This window comes from Coregonus lavaretus (genome assembly GCF_964263955.1).
Source record: "Coregonus lavaretus genome assembly, contig: HAP1_SCAFFOLD_614, whole genome shotgun sequence".
NCBI lineage: Eukaryota > Metazoa > Chordata > Actinopteri > Salmoniformes > Salmonidae > Coregonus > Coregonus lavaretus.
In genome coordinates, this window is record NW_028159543.1 from 30398 (window position 1) to 50000 (window position 19603).

The 19603-nt window shown below is 41.1% G+C and overlaps 1 protein-coding gene across 1 annotated transcript in view; it reads right to left on the bottom strand.

Moving 5' to 3' along the window:
- Positions 1-19603, bottom strand: part of LOC311122738 (nucleolar pre-ribosomal-associated protein 1-like) — a 60918-nt gene that overhangs the window by 2717 nt on the left and 38598 nt on the right. The window contains exons 33-37 of the mRNA XM_084197063.1: positions 18220-18438; positions 12987-13130; positions 8344-8453; positions 7456-7656; positions 1706-1944 (exon numbers count right to left, since the gene is read on the bottom strand). Of these exons, the coding sequence (XP_084053189.1) occupies positions 1706-1944; positions 7456-7656; positions 8344-8453; positions 12987-13130; positions 18220-18438 (913 nt within the window). The remainder of the gene's footprint in view (positions 1-1705; positions 1945-7455; positions 7657-8343; positions 8454-12986; positions 13131-18219; positions 18439-19603) is intronic.

Consider the following 19603-nt stretch of genomic DNA (forward strand, 5'->3'; position numbering starts at 1 on the left):
AGCATGTCTTGGGGGTATGATATTTGTGCATCTGTAACCTTCTCACTCATTTTATCATGTGTTGGAGTACAGAGCCAAAACAACAACAAAATGTGTCACTGTCCCAATAATTACAGAGGGCGCTGTATAGAAAAGTCAGCGTAATGTGGTATCAACTCTGTGGTCCTCTGTAGCTCAGCTGGTAGAGCGCGGCGCTTGTAATGCCAGGGTAGTGGGTTCGATCCCCGGGACCACCCATACACAAAAATGTATGCACGCATGACTGCAAGTTGCTTTGGATAAAAGCATCTGCTTTCCCCCACATAGTAGAATACCTGTTAGGCTACTGTAAAAAAAACACATGGTCAGCCCTCAGTCTGGAGAGCTGCTGGGTGTGCAGGCATTTGATCCAGCCCTGCTCAAAGAGAGCCAGTTTTATCAAGGTCCGGTTGTGGTTTGTTAGAGGGGTACTGGAATACAAATAAAACCTGCACACCCATTAGCTCTCCTGGAGGATGGTTAACCACCCATTAGCTCTCCTGGAGGATGGTTAACCACCCATTAGCTCTCCTGGAGGATGGTTGACCACCCATTAGCTCTCCTGGAGGATGGTTGACCACCCATTAGCTCTCCTGGAGGATGGTTGACCACCCATTAGCTCTCCTGGAGGATGGTTGACCACCCTTGATGTAAAACATTGCAACCAGATATGTTATATGCCTTTTTCTAGTTTAGTCATATTTATCTTAGCTATATTATAAGTGTTTACTTTGCAGGCTGACTAGCACCTATTGAGTTGCTATGTCCCATACATTGGATGCTCAAATCAACTGGAAGTATCTACAAAACAAGTTTTGAAGCCACATAATCCAAAAGAAAGGCTACATCTAATTATTTCCTAAAGTTAATAATGTTCACGATTCACAAATTATTATTTTGATTCACATTATTCGATTCACTGCGATTGAACCAAATCCCAACTAATACAATGGCAAAGTGAATCGTTCGTTTCATCAAAAATAATCATTTAAATGAATCATATGAAAGGTTCAAAAAAGTTTATAAACTTTGTATGGCCTTATTTGCGAGTGTCGGTGCCGGTGTAAAGTTATTGGGGACATGACGAAAACATTAATGCATGCTAATAGTAGCTAAACAGTTAACTAGAGGGTTCAATATATGTTTTGAATTGGCTACCTGGTTAACCTGTTCTCTATCATATTTTATAGGCCTACCTGCTGATGTAATGTCCGACTGTCTCTATCTCCTTGGCAACGGACTCCTTGGCAACGCAGGTGATGCGCGCAAAACACAGATGCGCTAGTGTCATTCTGATCCTGGCTAATATGTAGATTTTTTATTTGATTTATAAAATACAAAATAAATTATATTAACAGAAATTATGAAATTAATTTCCATGACTTTTCCAAAACCTTTGGGATTTTATCATTTTCCAAAACGTTTCCAGGCCTGGAAAATACCATTTTAAAATTCCATTACTTTTCCAGGATTTTCATGACCGTACGAACCCTGCAAGGTCATATCTGAGATGGAGCAAATCAAGTTTATCACACATCCTCTGACTTTAGGAAGAGAACGGATGGTTTACTGTCATGAGGGGTTTTCATAACAGTGCTCCAAAACATATTGTCAAAGCAGGTAATTCAGAGAGAGAAAAGCCAGATCATGAGGAAGGTTCTGGTAGTAGCACTACATCATATCTCACCCAGCAGCTCCTTGACTTTGTGTTTCTCCGCCACGGTCTGCAGCTGGCTGAGGAGAGGTGCATTGTGGGTCAGCGTGCTCCAGCGGTGGAGGAGGGCGAGCGCGTCTGGGGAGGAAATGGCCTGGGGTCGTAAGGTCAGCCAGCCAGCCTCCCCGTGGACCCCCAGAGCTGTCCCACGATGCTGCAGGATGGAGCTCAGAGTCTGGAGATACAGGCTCAGCTGACCTGCCTTCACCAGCCTGGAGAAGAGAAGAGGGCTATGAGAGGAGGAGAGAGAGGTAACAGAGCTGTCCCACAATGCAGCAGTAGGGAGCTCAGAGCCAGAGGCTCAGCTGACCTGCCTTCAGCAGCCTGGAGAAGAGAAGAGGAACGGCGCTCCAGTGGACAGCTGCCGTTTCACGGGCTCCTGACCAATTCTGCCATTTTGTTTTGCTGATCTTAACTTTTTTGTACATAATGTTTCCGCAATCGTTTCCCTATGACCAAAAAAGAGCTTCTGGACATCAGAACAGTGATCACTAACCTCGGATTAAGATTTCTACTTCAACGAGTCGGCGGCACAGGACATCCTGCTCACCCCGGACCGGACCCTAACCCCCTAAACTGGGAAAAGGATGTGACGGCGTAAGAGAGGCTGACGGGCACTATGACGAAACTACGCTGGTGAGTAAATAACCCGCCTCTACCCTCCGTTCTATTGGCCAACGTACCTGGAGAACAAACTGGCTCCGTTCTAGACTATCCTATCAACGGGACCTGAAGAACTGTAATGTCCTAATGTTTCTACGGGTCGTGGCTGAACAGGAACATGGATAATACACATCTAGGTTGATTTTTCTGTGCATCGGCAGGACAGAACGACAGGACCGATCGGCTCAAGGGGGGAGGTGTGTGCCTTTGTTAACAGGTGATCTCTAAAATTGAGGAAGTCTCGAGGTTCTGCTCGCCTGAGTTTTAATACCTCATGATAAGCTGCAGACCACACTATTTACCAAGAGAGTTTATCTATATTTTTCGTAGCTGTCTATTTACCACCACAAACCGATGCAGGTACTAAGACCACACTCAACAAGCTGTATAGGGCCATTAGCAAACAAGAAAATGCTCATCCAGAGGCAGTGCTCCTACTGGCCGGTGATTGTAATGCAGGGAAACTGAAATCCGTTTTTACCTAATTGCTACCAGCACGTCACCTGTGCAACTATTGGTGACAAAACTCTAGATCACCTTTACTCCTCACATAGAAAAGCATTCTCCCTTGCCATCCATTTGGCAAATCTGACCATAAAGCTATCCTCCTGATTCCTGCTTACAAGCAAAAACTCAAACAGGAAGTACCAGTGACGCGCTCAATAAAGAAGTGGTCCGATGAAGGAGAGCCGCACACTAATCCAGACTCTTATAAGAAATCCCGCTACGACCTCAGACGAGCCATCAAACAGGCAAAGCGTCAATACAGGACTAAGATTGAATCCTACTACGCCGGCTTTGACGCTTGTCGGATGTGGCAGGGCTTGCAAACTATCACGGATTATAAAGGGGAACTCAGTCGCGAGCTGCCAAGTGACACAAACCTATCAGTCGAGCTAAATGCCTTCTATGCTCGCCTCGAACCATGCATGAGAACACCAGTTGTTCCGGACGACTGTGTGATCACGCTCTCCATAGCCGGTATGAGTAAGACCTTTAAACAGTATTGTAAAATTGTAAAATTAACTCTGTCCATAAGGTGTAGATAGTAAGTATAGACCGGAAGTAGAGGCCTGGGCATTGTTGTTCACTAATTTACTCCAAGTAGGGAAAGGATGGTGGGGTTGAAAAGTAATAAAGGGGAGTATATATATCAAAAAAACAAACAAAAAAACATGGGGGATTGGAAGTGATGCAATATTGATAGAAGATACAATCTATCTGCAATATTAAGCTGATCCATTCCCCCCAGAAAAAAATAAAATAAAAAATAAAATAAAAATAAAATAAAATATAAAATAAAGACCTTTAAACAGGTTAACGTTCACAAGGCCAGACGGATTTCCAGGACGCGTACTCAGAGCATGCACTAACCAGCTGGCAAGTGTTTTCACTGACATGTTCAGCCTCTCCCTGACCCACTCTGTAATACCTACTATGTTTCAAGAAGACCACTATAGTCCCTGTGCCCAAGAACTTCAAGGTAACCTGTCTAAATGACTATCGCCCCGTAGCACTCACATCCGTAGCCATGAAATCATCCCAAACAACCTGGACCCACTCCAATTCGCATACCGCCCCAACAGATCCACAGTTGATGCAATCTCTATTGCACGCCACACTGCCCCTTCCCACCTGGACAAGAGGAACACCTATGTGAGAATGCTGTTCATTGACTAAAGCTCAGCGTTAAACACCATAGTGCCCTCCAAGCTCATCACTAAGCTAAGGAACCAGGGACTGAACACCTCCCTCTGCAACTGGATCCTGGACTTCCTGACGGGCCACCCCCAAGGCGGTGAGGGTAGGCAACAATGCGTCCGCCACGCTGACCCTGAACACAGGGGTCCCTCAGGGGTGCATGCTTAGTCCCCTCCTGTACTCCATGTTCCCCATGACTGTGTGGCCACGCAGGACTAAAACGCCATCATTAAGTTTGCTGATGACACGATGGTGGGTAGGCCTAATCACTGACGACGAAACAGCCTATAGGGAGGAGGTCAGAGACGTGGCAGTGTGGTGCCAGGACAACAACCTCTCCCTTAACGTCGGCAAGACAAAGGAGCTGATTGTGGACTACAGGAAACGGAGGGCCGCGCAAACCCCCATTCACATCGACAGGGCTGTATTGGAGCGGGTCGAGAGCTTCAAGTTCCTCGGTGTCCACATCACTAAGGATCTATCATGGTCCACACACACCAAACACAGTCGTGAAGAGGGCACGACAACGCCTCTTCCCCCTCAGGAGGCTGAAAGGATTTGGCAAGGGCCCTTAGATCCTCTAAAAGTTATACAGCTGCACCATCGAGAGCATCTTGACTGACTGCATCACCGCTTGGTCAATGACCTCGTACCCCTGTACACTGGTGTATATAGCAAAGTTATCCTTATACTCAATGTGGATGTATTACTTTTTTATTATTTCCCTATTTTCTTTCTCTCTGCATTGTCGGGAAAATCTCTAATTTACATAAGTATTCACACCCCGGAGTCAATACTTTGTAGAAGCACCTTTGGCAGTGATTACAGCTATGAGTTTTTCTGGGTAAGTCTCTAAGAGCTTTCCACACCTGGATTATGCAATATTAGTCCATTATTCTTTAAACATTTTTTAAAGCTCTGTCAAATTGGTTGTTGATCATTGTTAGAACACCATTTTCTGGTCTTGCCATAGATTTTTGAGTAGATTTGACTCAAAACTGTAACTCGGCCAATCAGGAACATTCACTGTCTTCTTGGTAAGCAACTCCAGCGTAGATTTGGCCTTGTGTTTTAGGTTAATGTCCTGCTGAAAGGTGAATGAATCTACCAGTGTCTGGTGGAAAGCAGACTGAACCAGGTTTTCCTCTAGGATTTTGCCTGTGCTTAGCTCCATTCAGTTTATTTTTTATCTTGAAAAACTCAGTCCTTAACGATTACAAGCATACCCATAACATGATGCAGCCACCACTATTTTAGAAAATATGGAGAGTGGTTTTCAGTAATGTGTTGTATTGGATTTGCCCCAAACATAACACTTTGTATTCAGGACCAAAAGCTCATTGCTTTGACATTTTGTTTGCAGTATTACTTTAGTGCCTTGTTGCAAACAGGATGCTGTTTTGGAATATTTTGTACAGGTTTCCTTTTTTCACTCTGTCAGTTAGGTTAGTATTGTGGAGTAACTACAATGTTGTTGATCCATCCTCAGTTTTCTCCTATCACAGCCATTAAACTCTGTAACTGTTTTAAAGTCACCAATGGCCTCATGGTGAAATCCCTGAGTGGTTTCTTTCCTCTCCGGCAACTGAGTAACTCAGGACGCCTGTATCTTTGTAGTGACTGGGTGTATTGAGACACCATCCAAAGTGTAATTCATCACTTAACAATGCTCAAAGGGCATTTTTTTTTTTTTTTACCCATCTACCAATAGGTGCCCTTCTTTGCGAGGCATTGGAAAACCTCCCTGGTCTTTGTGGTTGAATCTGTATTTGAAATTCACTGCTCGACTGAGGGACCTTACAGATAATTGTATGTGTACGGTACAAAGATGAGGTAGTCATTAAAAAAATCATGTTAAACACTATTATTGCACACAGAGTGAGTCCATGCAACTTACTGTGACTAGTTAAACACATTTTTACTCCTGAACTTATTTAGGCTTGCCGTAACAAAGGGGTTAAATACTTATTGACTCAAGACATTTCAGCTTTTCCTTTTTTATTAATTAGTAAAAACATTGAAAAACATAATTCCACTTTGACATTATGGGGTATTGTGTGTAGGCCAGTGACAAAATAGTCTCAATTAAATATATTTTAAATTCAGGCAGTAACACAACAAAATGTGGTAAAAGTCAAGGGTTGTGAATAATTTCTTAAGCCACCGTATATCAAGTTATAACCAGAGTTTTTCTGGCCATGTGACTTGAGACCAGAATTCTTCTTGGTCAGGTCAAGTGGTAAAACTCCTGGCCCTATTTCTACCATCCATAGAGGTATTGACTTTGTTACCACTACCTCCCAACCAGGGTGGGAAATTAACTTTTCGGTCAACCAGCCACTGTGGCAGGTAGATTAAAAAAAAAATATCTACCAGCCACTCAGATTTTTTTACCAGACAAAATATTTTTCCACCATTATTACACCAACAATCACAAATAACGGATGAGCATGCTTTGTAATGTTTCCCAAAACAAGAAATGTATTACTAGTAAGAAGTAATGTGGTAGATTGCTCAATTCAATTTCATTTTTGTGACCCGAATCTTTTAACCAAATGTATGTTCAAATAAATAATTTAGATACAATAGTAAAAAGTAAAACAGATAAACAGTTCAGATCTTCAACTGAACATCCAGAATAAATGTATTATTATAGTTCCGGGCTCTGATGCATTATATTTTTTACAAGGACTACATCAATTGATATTTAGGCGCACACAAATAAATGTAGGAGCACAATGGAATTATTTGAGTGTTTTAATGATAAGAAATAACTCAAAGTTCATGAATAGAAGGTTTTTGGACTGTTCCGTGCTCAATCAAACACAATTTACCCCCAAATAGTTTAGTCATTAGGTGAGACAAAAATATTCTGCTGCCCCTATAAGTTCACCTGTCGTACCCCATTAGGAAAAATGTTCTGCTGCCCCTTTAAGGGGCGGGCCATTAGGAAAAATGTTCTGCTGCCCCTTTAAGGGTGGTAAAGGCCATCAGTGTCTGTCAGATGGTCTCCATGTCTGCACTACCAGCAGACAGGTGCAGCAAACGCAAACAAATATAGAAAAAACAACCAAGCATGTGAACAAAATGATGAGCCAAGAAACACCAGGACAAAGTCACACTTTGGTAGCCTTTCAGGTCAAGTCAACCAACGTCTACATTTGGGCTTTTTATTCCCAAATGCTGGGTGTGACCACCCGCCAACGTGGCTGGTGAAATAGACATCCTTACCCGCCAAAGCCTAAAATCGACCCGCATTTGGCAGGTGTTAACATTCCACCCTGCTCACAACTGTGGCTTTTAACAACGTTTCGCTTTTCTAAGCAGACCGTCATAACGTAGTTAAAAATGGTTCCTACCTCAGATGTCTGATGATGCTGGTGGCTACACACAGGAACTGGCTGATGAGGGGTAGAGGGAGAACCTTTGGAGTGGTGTGTCCCTGGGGTGTGGAGGAAGAGGGGGCTCCCTCACCATGGGCCTCCTTCTGACCCAGGTTGGTGAACCACAGCACGTGGAGCAGCTCTACCACAGCACTCAGCAGACCCTGGTCTACATGTCTGGAGTAGAGAACAGGGTTTTTCATTCTACAGCAGTCGTGGTACTATTTTAACTCTGTTTGATTCTTCTCTAATGATGCCCCTCCCCCACCTCTGGAGTACACTGACCCCCTCCCCCACCTCTGGAGTACACTGACCCCCTCCCCCTACCTCTGGAGTACACTGACCCCCTCCCCCACCTCTGGAGTACACTGACCCCCTCTCCCACCTCTGGAGTACACCGACCCCCTCCCCCACCTCTGGAGTACACTGACCCCCTCTCCCACCTCTGGAGTACACTGACCCCCCTCTCCCACCTCTGGAGTACACTGACCCCCCTCTCCCACCTCTGGAGTACACTGACCCCCTCCCCCACCTCTGGAGTACACTGACCCCCTCCCCCACCTCTGGAGTACACTGACCCCCTCCCCCACCTCTGGAGTACACTGACCCCCTCCCCCCTACCTCTGGAGTACACTGACCCTCCCCCCCACCTCTGGAGTACACTGACCCCCTCCCCCACCTCTGGAGTACACTGACCCCCTCACCCACCTCTGGAGTACACTGACCCCCTCACCCACCTCTGGAGTACACTGACCAACAGTGCTTCCTGGTGAAGGCAACTTTTTTTAAAAGTTTAAAATAAATAATTCACATCAGAACCAGAATGTGTGGCTAGATGACAGCCAGACAGACAGTATATCTCACCTCCTCTCCAGCTGCTGTAGAACCCAGGTGAGGAGCCCGTGTCCCTTGGTCAGGTTGTAGGCTGCTTTGGTCACATGACCAGCCTGGTGCAGGACCCTCACGATTAGAGTCTGGTCCAGAAGGAGACAAAGGTCATGGTCATCAACCTATGATAACATTCTACTTTATTGAAATACTGTGTCCTTTAAAAAAAGGGCCAATCAGCACTCGCTACATCAAGTGCTGGAAGTATACAGTAAATTAATTATATGCACCCATTGATTCTTGAAGAACATAACTTAAATGCTTCATGAGCTTAGTTCACCTGTCGTACCCCGTCAGAACCCAAAATATAAGCTTGTTTTACTCCAATGTTTGTAAACAAAGTAAATGTAAACAAACACTGTATAGCCTCAAAACCTGGTTAAAATGATCATCTTGATATCATGGATGGTCAGTCCTTGCATACATAGCTCTGTTTATGCATTTGAGAGTGGTTACATTTCTCCAGCCCCATCCCTCATCTTTTTATCCAAACGGGCAGGTTTTTACCAAAACAGGGGCGGGGAGTTAGCGTTGTTATTGTTTCTGCCGCTAATTTTGCATTCCAACCAAGGTACATGAACAGAGACACAAACTGAAAATGATCCCCACCAAAAAAAATTGTTCATGCTTGGTGGAAAATGGTTTATTCTTAAGAGAAAGACAAAGCAGCAATTGTGATGTAGTGCTGGTACTCTTTCTGTTTTACCTGTGTGTGTGTGTGTGTGTGTGTGTGTGTGTGTGTGTGTGTGTGTGTGTGTGTGTGTGTGTGTGCGTGTGCGTGTGCGCTCCAGGGTTTCGTTTAGCCGGTAACAGCCGGCTTTTGGGCTGTTATTTTTTTGTTGAAAAGCCGATAAATAAAATTGCCACCGGCGAATTGTCTGGGAGAACAAAAAAAAATACCACCCAACACAAGGTACGTCCTGGAAAACGACAGGACGAAGCCCAAAAACAAACACATACAGTGGGGAGAACAAGTATTTGATACACTGCCGATTTTGCAGGTTTTCCTACTTACAAAGCATGTAGAGGTCTGTAATTTTTTATCATAGGTACACTTCAACTGTGAGAGACGGAATCTAAAACAAAAATCCAGAAAATCACATTGTATGATTTTTAAGTAATTAATTTGCATTTTATTGCATGACATAAGTATTTGATACATCAGAAAAGCAGAACTTAATATTTGGTACAGAAACCTTTGTTTGCAATTACAGAGATCATAGGTTTCCTGTAGGTCTTGACCAGGTTTGCACACACTGCAGCAGGGATTTTGGCCCACTCCTCCATACAGACCTTCTCCAGATCCTTCAGGTTTTGGGGCTGTCGCTGGGCAATACGGACTTTCAGCTCCCTCCAAAGATGTTCTATTGGGTTCAGGTCTGGAGACTGGCTAGGCCACTCCAGGACCTTGAGATGCTTCTTACGGAGCCACTCCTTAGTTGCCCTGGCTGTGTGTTTCGGGTCGTTGTCATGCTGGAAGACCAAGCCACGACCCATCTTCAATGCTCTTACTGAGGGAAGGAGGTTGTTGGCCAAGATCTCGCAATATATGGCCCCATCCATCCTCCCAAAAATACGGTGCAGTCGTCCTGTCCCCTTTGCAGAAAAGCATCTCCAAAGAATGATGTTTCCACCTCCATGCTTCACGGTTGGGATGGTGTTCTTGGGGTTGTACTCATCCTTCTTCTTCCTCCAAACACGGCGAGTGGAGTTTAGACCAAAAAGCTCTATTTTTGTCTCATCAGACCACATGACCTTCTCCCATTCCTCCTCTGGATCATCCAGATGGTCATTGGCAAACTTCAGACGGGCCTGGACATGCGCTGGCTTGAGCAGGGGGACCTTGCGTGCGCTGCAGGATTTTAATCCATGACGGCGTAGTGTGTTACTAATGGTTTTCTTTGAGACTGTGGTCCCAGCTCTCTTCAGGTCATTGACCAGGTCCTGCCGTGTAGTTCTGGGCTGATCCCTCACCTTCCTCATGATCATTGATGCCCCACGAGGTGAGATCTTGCATGGAGCCCCAGACCGAGGGTGATTGACCGTCATCTTGAACTTCTTCCATTTTCTAATAATTGCGCCAACAGTTGTTGCCTTCTCACCAAGCTATTGCCTACTGTCCTGTAGCCCATCCCAGCATTGTGCAGGTCTACAATTGTATCCCTGATGTCCTTACACAGCTCTCTGGTCTTGGCCATTGTGGAGAGGTTGGAGTCTGTTTGATTGAGTGTGTGGACAGGTGTCTTTTATACAGGTAACGAGTTCAAACAGGTGCAGTTAATACAGGTAATGAGTGGAGAACAGGAGGGCTTCTTAAAGAAAAACTAACAGGTCTGTGAGAGGAAAACCTGCAAAATCGGCAGTGTATCAAATACTTGTTCTCCCCACTGTATATACACTACCGGTCAAAAGTTTTAGAACACCTACTCATTATTCAAGGGTTTTTCTTTATTTTTACTATTTTCCACATTGTAGAATAATAGTGAAGACATCAAAACTATGAAATAACACAAATGGAATCATGTAGTAACCAAAAAACTATTAAACAAATAAAAATATATTTTATTTTTGAGATTCTTCAAAGTAGCTACCCTTTGCCTTGATGACAGCTTTGCACACTCTTGGCATTCTCTCAACCAGCTTCATGAGGAAGTCACCTGGAATGCATTTCAATTAACAGGTGTGCCTTCTTTCCTTATTAATGCGTTTGAGCCAATCAGTTGTGTTGTGACAAGGTAGGGGGGTATACAGAAGATAGCCCTATTTGGTAAAAGACCAAGTCCATATTATGGCAAGAACAGCTCAAATAAGCAAAGAGAAACGACCATCATTACTTTAAGACATTAAGGTCAGTCAATACAGAACATTTCAAGAACTTTTAAAGTTTCTTTAAGTGCAGTCGCAAAAACCATCAAGTGCTATGATGAAACTGGCTCTCATGAGGACCGCCACAGGTATGGAAGACCCAGAGTTACCTCTGCTGCAGAGGATAAGTTCATTAGAGTTACCAGCCTCAGAAATTGCAGCCCAAATAAATGCTTCAAAGAGTTCAAGTAACAGACATCTCAACATCAACTGTTCAGAGGAGACTGTGTGAGTCAGGCCTTCATGGTCGAATTGCTGCAAAGAAACCACTACTAAAGGACAACCAATAATAAGAAGAGACTTGCTTGGTGAAAAATCTGTCGATGTGCCCTTAAGCAAGGCACTTAACCCTAATTGCTCATGTAAGTCGCTCTGGATAAGAGCGTCTGCTAAATGACTAAAATGTAAATGTAAAAATGTATTGAGACACCATCCAAAGTATAATGAATAACATCATCATGCTCAAAGAGATATTCAATGTCTGCTTTTTTAAATGTTTACCCATCTACCAATAGGTGCCTTTCTTTGCGAGGCATTGGAAAAACTCCCTGGTCTTTGTGGTTGAATCTGTATTTGAAATTCACTACTCAACTGAGCGACCTGACAGACAATTGTATGTGTGGGGTACAGAGATGAGGTAGTCATAAAAAAATAATGTTAAACACTATTATTGCACACAGTGTGAGTCCACGCAACTTATTATGTGTCTTGTTAAGCAAAGATATACTCCTGAACCTAATTAGGCTTTCCATAACAAAGGGGTTGAATACTTATTTACTCAAGCTATCAGCTTTTGATTTTTAATAAAATAAATAAATAAATAAAAATACATAATTCCACTTTGATATTAAGGGGTATTGTGTGTAGGTCAGTAGCAAAAAAATCTAAATTGAATCCATTTTAAATTCAGGCTGTAACAACAAAATGTGGAAAAAGTAAATGGGTGTGAATACTCTCCGAATGCACTGTAGTCATGCATTGAACGGTCTTTTTTTCAAACAGTGATTTGAGTTATATTATTAGCTTAAATGATGACTATACAATTTAATCATCACAATAGGAATAGTAGGCTATCTTACATAAGTCTGCCAACGCGAGGATGCACGGAATGCTTTATTATAAAGGTGCATTTTTATGGTGAAAATGTACTTCCCCAAACATGAAACTGACATGCCGCCTATGCGTAGGCTGGTGATTTTGCTGTTCGTTACTCGTCTTGTTGGCTGAGGAAAAGTAAATGTGGACAGTTACTGTAACACGTCACTGCATCCTCGACTTGCATGTTCTGTGTAAGATTAATTACCGTCATCTAAATGTGATTTCTGTCATTCTGAACACCTTGGGTGGACGCCCTAAATCAGATTACGCACCCAATGGTTCTGCTGTCTGATCCCATTGGTCAGGTACATTTTTCAAATGTCCAGTAATTTAAAATGCTGCTGGTCAAATGTCCGGCGCCAGATTTTCATAACGGAAACCCTGGTGCATGGGTGTGGTTGGGTGTGTGTGTGTGTGTGGTTGTGTGTGTGTGTGTGGTTGTGTGTGTGTGTGTGTGTGTGGTTGTGTGTGTGTGTGTGTGTGTGTGTGTGTGTGTGTGTGTGTGTGTGTGTGTGTGTGTGTGTGTGTGGTTGTGTGTGTGTGTGGTTGTGTGTGTGTGTGTGTGTGTGGTTGTGTGTGGTTGTGTGTGTGTGTGGTTGTGTGTGTGTGTGTGGTTGTATGTGTGTGTGTGTGTGTGTGGTTGTGTGTGTGTATACCTGAGTGTGTTGGTCACAGAGTGGGCTGCAGCAGAATCCTAGCAGTGTCTGGAAGATCCCCTGTTGGTCCAGCAGATCATAACACTGTCTGTCTGTCAGGCCCTCCTCTAGGACAGACAGCATCCACTCCCGCTCCATCTTGTGCTGAGAGGAGAGACAACATCATATCATGGACCAGTCCCCTCCATACTGATACCATCCACTGGGCTCAACAGACAGCATCCACTCCCTCTCCACCTTGTGCTGAGAGGAGAGACAACATCATATCATGGACCAGTCCCCTCCATACTGATACCATCCACTGGGCTCAACAGACAGCATCCAAGTTTAATAACTGGACAAACATAAAATCCCATTTGACAGAATATTTTCTCAGCCAACTCTATTTGAGTATTTCATTCATCAGAGTAAAACCTAGTGGAATACTGTCAGGGATTAAATAGGACTAGAGTAAAACCTAGTGGAATACAGTCAGGGATTAAATAGGACTAGAGTATAACCTAGTGGAATACTGTCAGGGATTAAATAGGACTAGAGTATAACCTAGTGGAATAATGTCAGGGATTAAATAGGACTAGAGTATAACCTAGTGGAATAGAGTCAGGGATTAAATAGGACTAGAGTAAAACATAGTGGAATACAGTCAGGGATTAAATAGGACTAGAGTAAAACCTAGTGGAATACTGTCAGGGATTAAATAGGACTAGAGTAAAACATAGTGGAATACAGTCAGGGATTAAATAGGACTAGAGTAAAACCTAGTGGCATACTGTCAGGGATTAAATAGGACTAGAGTAAAACATAGTGGAATACAGTCAGGGATTAAATAGGACTAGAGTAAAACCTAGTGGAATACTGTCAGGGATTAAATAGGACTAGAGTAAAACATAGTGGAATACAGTCAGGGATTAAATAGGACTAGAGTAAAACCTAGTCGAATACAGTCAGGGATTAAATAGGACTAGAGTAAAACCTAGTGGAATACTGTCAGGGATTAAATAGGACTAGAGTAAAACCTAGTGGAATACAGTCAGGGATTAAATAGGACTAGAGTAAAACCTAGTGGAATACTGTCAGGGATTAAATAGGACTAGAGTATAACCTAGTGGAATACAGTCAGGGATTAAATAGGACTAGAGTATAACCTAGTGGAATACTGTCAGGGATTAAATAGGACTAGAGTCAAACCTAGTGGAATACTGTCAGGGATTAAATAGGACTAGAGTCAAACCTAGGACTAAAGCAGCTACCAGGAGTCAGGGGTGTTGACTGTGATACTGTAAAACTGTAGTAAAACTGTAATACTACTACTGTAACACTAATACTATACTACTGTAACACTATACTACTGTACTACTGTAACACTATACTACTGTAATAATGTACTACTGTAACACATACTATACTACTATAATACTATACTACTGTAACACTAATACTATACTCATGTCCTACTGTAGAACTAATACTATACTACTGTAACAAATACTATATTACTATACTACTGCACTAATGTAACACTAACACTATACTACTATAATACTGTACTACTGTAACACTAATCCTATACTTATGTACTACTGTATAACTAATACTATACTACTGTAACATATTATATTACTATACTACTATACTATTATACTACTGTACTACTATACTACTGTACTACTATACTACTATACTACTATACTACTGTAATAATGTACTAATGTACTACTATACTACTATACTAATGTACTGCTATACTACTATACTAATGTACTGCTATACTACTATACTACTGTACTGCTATACTACTATACTACTGTACTACTGTACTATTATACTATACTACTGTAATACTGTAATACTATACTACTATACTACTGTACTACTATACTACTGTACTACTATACTACTGTACTACTGTAATACTATACTACTATACTACTGTACTGCTATACTACTGTAATACTATACTACTGTACTACTGTACTACTGTACTACTATACTACTGTACTACTGTACTACTGTACTACCGTACTACTGTACTACCGTAATACTATACTACCGTACTACTATACTACTGTACTACTGTAGTACTATACTACTGTAATACTATATTACTGTAATACTATACTACTGTAATACTATACTGCTGTACTACTGTACTACTATACTACTGTACTACTATACTACTATACTACTGTAATAATGTACTAATGTACTACTATACTACTGTACCACTGTACTACTGTACTACTGTAGTACTATACTACTGTAATACTATACTACTGTAATACTATACTACTGTACTACTGTACTACTATACTACTGTACTACTATACTACTATACTACTGTAATAATGTACTAATGTACTACTATACTACTATACTAATGTACTGCTATACTACTATACTAATGTACTGCTATACTACTATACTACTGTACTGCTGTACTACTGTACTACTGTACTGCTATACTACTGTACTGCTATACTACTGTACTGCTATACTATACTACTGTAATAATGTAATACTATACTACTATACTACTGTACTACTATACTACTGTACTACTATACTACTGTACTACTATACTACTATACTACTGTACTGCTATACTGCTGTAATACTGCAATACTGTACTACTGTACTACTGTACTACTATACTACTATACTACTATACTACTGTACTACTATACTACTGTACTACTATACTACTGTACTACTGTAATACTATACTACTGTACTACTGTACTACTATAATTCTGTACTACTGTACTACTATACTACTGTACTACTGTACTACTATACTACCATACTACTATACCACTGTACTACTATACTACTGTACTACTATACTACTGTACTATTGTACTACTATACTACTATACTACTGTAATACTATACTACTGTACCACTGTACTACTGTACTACTGTACTACTGTACTACTATACTACTGTACTACTGTACAACTGTACTACTATACTACTGTACTACTATAATACTATACTACCGTAATACTATACTACCATACTACTATACTACTGTACTACTGTAGTACTATACTACTGTAATACTATACTACTGTAATACTATACTATGGTAATACTATACTGCGGTAATACTATACTGCTGTACTACTGTACTACTATACTACTGTACTACTGTACTACTATACTACTATACTACTATACTACCATACCACTGTACTACTATACTACTGTACTACTGTACTACTATACTACTATACTACTATACTACTGTACTGCTATACTACTGTACTACTATACTGCTGTACTACTGTACTACTATACTACTGTACTACTATACTGCTATACTACTGTAATAATGTACTAATGTACTACTATACTAATATACTGCTATACTACTATACTACTGTACTACTGTACAACTGTACTACTATACTACTGTACTACTATAATACTATACTACCGTAATACTATACTACCGTACTACTATACTACTGTACTACTTTACTACTGTACAACTATACTACTGTACTACTATAATACTGTAATACTATACTACTACACTACTGTACTACTGTACTACTATAATACTGTACTACTGTACTACTATACTACTGTACTACTGTAATACTGTACTACTGTAATACTGTACTACTGTACTACTGTAATACTGTACTACTATACTACTGTAATACTGTACTACTATACTACTGTACTACTACACTACTATACTACTATACTACTATACTACTGTACTGCTGTACAACTGTACTACTATACTACTGTACTACTGTACTACTATAATACTATATTACCGTAATACTATACTACCGTACTACTGTACTACTGTACCACTGTACTACTATACTACTGTACTACTATACTACTGTAATACTATACTACTGTACTACTATACTACTGTAATAATATACTACTGTAATACTATACTACTGTACTACTGTACTACTATACTACTGTACTACTGTAATACTGTACTACTGTACTACTGCAATACTGCAATACTGCAACACTATACTACTGTACTACTGTACTACTGTACTACTATACTACTATACTACTGTACTGCTATACTACTGTACTGCTATACTGCTATACTACTGTAATACTATACTACTGTACTACTGTAATACTATACTACTATACTACTGTACTACACTACTGTACTACTATACTACTGTACTACTGTACTACTGTACTACTATACCACTGTACTACTATACTACTGTACTACTGTACTACTGTACTACTGTACTATTGTACTACTATAATACTGTACTACTGTACTACTGTACTACTATACTACTGTACAACTATACTACTGTAATACTATACTACTGTCATACTATACAACTGTACTACTATACTACTGTACTACTATACCACTGTACTACTATACTACTATACTACTGTACTACTATACTACTGTACTACTATACTACTATACTACTATACAACTGTACTACTGTACTACTGTACTACTATACTACTGTACTACTATACTACTATACAACTGTACTACTGTACTACTGTACTACTATACTACTGTACTACTGTACTACTGTAATACTGTAATACTGTACTACTGTACTACTATACTACTGTAATAATATACTACTGTAGTACTATACTACTGTAATACTATACTACTGTACTACTATACTACTGTACTACTGTAATACTGTACTACTATACTACTGTACAACTATACTACTGTAATACTATACTACTGTAATACTATACTACTATACTACTATACTACTGTACTACTATACTACTGTACTGTTGTACTACTGTAATACTGTACTACTGTACTACTGTACTACTATACTACTGTACTACTGTACTACTATACTGCTATACTACTGTACTACTGTAATACTGTACTACTATACTACTATACTACTATAATACTATACTACTGTACTACTATACCACTGTACCACTATACTACTATACTACTGTACTACTATACTACTGTACTACTATACTACTGTACTACTGTACTACTATAATACTGTACTACTGTACTACTATACTACTATACTACTATACTACTATACTACTGTACTACTATACTACTATACTACTATACTACTATACTACTATACTACTATACTACTGTAATAATGTACTACTATACTACTGTAATACTGTACTACTATACTACTGTAATACTGTACTACTGTACTACTATACTACTGTAATACTGTACTACTATACTACTGTAATACTGTACCTCCATGTCATAGCTATAGAACAGTTTGAAGAACTCCGGAACCCTTCTGAAGTCCAGACACTGGTGGGAGAGCAGGAACCTGTTCACCACCACATACATGTGCTCCTCTGGTTTCAGCATCTGCTGGGCCACCTTGGTGATGTATGTGGTCAGTACGAAGGGCATCCTGAGGTTCTGCTGTCTGATCCCATTCTTCACCATGTCCAGCAGGTAGAGCAGCTGGAGACACAGAGAGACATCTGGTTATTACAGAACATTACCACTCGTACAAGGCGATATCTGAACTGACACACTATTCATTATATACACTGAGTGTACAAAACATTAGGAACACCTGCTCTTTCCATGACAGACTGACCAGGTGAAAGCAATGATCCCTTATTGGATGTCACTTGTTAAATCCACTTCAGTCAGTGTAGATGAAGGGGAGGAGACGGGTTAAAGAAGGATTTTTAAGCCTTGAGACATGGATTGTGTACGTGTGCCATTCAGAGGGTGAATGGGCAAGACAAAATATTTAAGTGCCTTTGAACGGGGTATGGTAGTAGGTGCCAGGCGCACCGGTTCGTGTCAAGAACTGTAACGCTGTTGGGTTTTTCACGCTTAACAGTTTCCTGTGTGTATCAAAAATGGTCCACAACCCAAAGGACATCCAGCCAACTTGACACAACTGTGGGAAGCATTGGAGTCAACATGGGGCCAGCATCCCTGTGGAACGCTTTCGACACCTTGTAGAGTCCATGCCCTGACGAATTGAGGCTCTTCTGAGGGCAAAAAGGGGGTGCAACTAAATATTAGGAAGGTGTTCCTAATGTTTTGTACACTCAGTATATCTCACCATCTCTGTCTCTCTCTCTAAATATAATATCAAAAAGTAAAGTAAATCACATGAGATGAACAGCAAATAATGAGAGACCAGTCTGTGTGTGTGTGAGCGTGCATACGTGTGTCTGTGTGTGTGTGTGTCTGTGTGTCTGTGTGTGTGTGTGTGTGTGTGTGTCTGTGAGCGTGCATACGTGTGTCTGTGTGTGTGTGTGTCTGTGTGTCTGTGTGTGTGTGTGTGTCTGTGAGCGTGCATACGTGTGTGTGTGTGTGTGTGTGTGTGTGTGTGTGTGTCTTTGTGTCTGTGTCTGTGTCTGTGTGTGTGTGTGTGTGTCTGTGTGTGTGTGTGTCTGTGTGTGTGTGTGTGTGTGTGTGTGTCTGTGTGTGTGTGAGCGTGCATACGTGTGTCTGTGTGTCTGTGTGTGTGTGTGTGTGTGTCTGTGAGCGTGCATACGTGTGTGTGTGTGTCTGTGTCTGTGTGTGTGTGTGTGTGTGTGTGTGTGTGTGTGTGTCTGTGTGTGTGTGTGTCTGTGTGTGTGTGTGTGTGTGTCTGTGTGTGTGT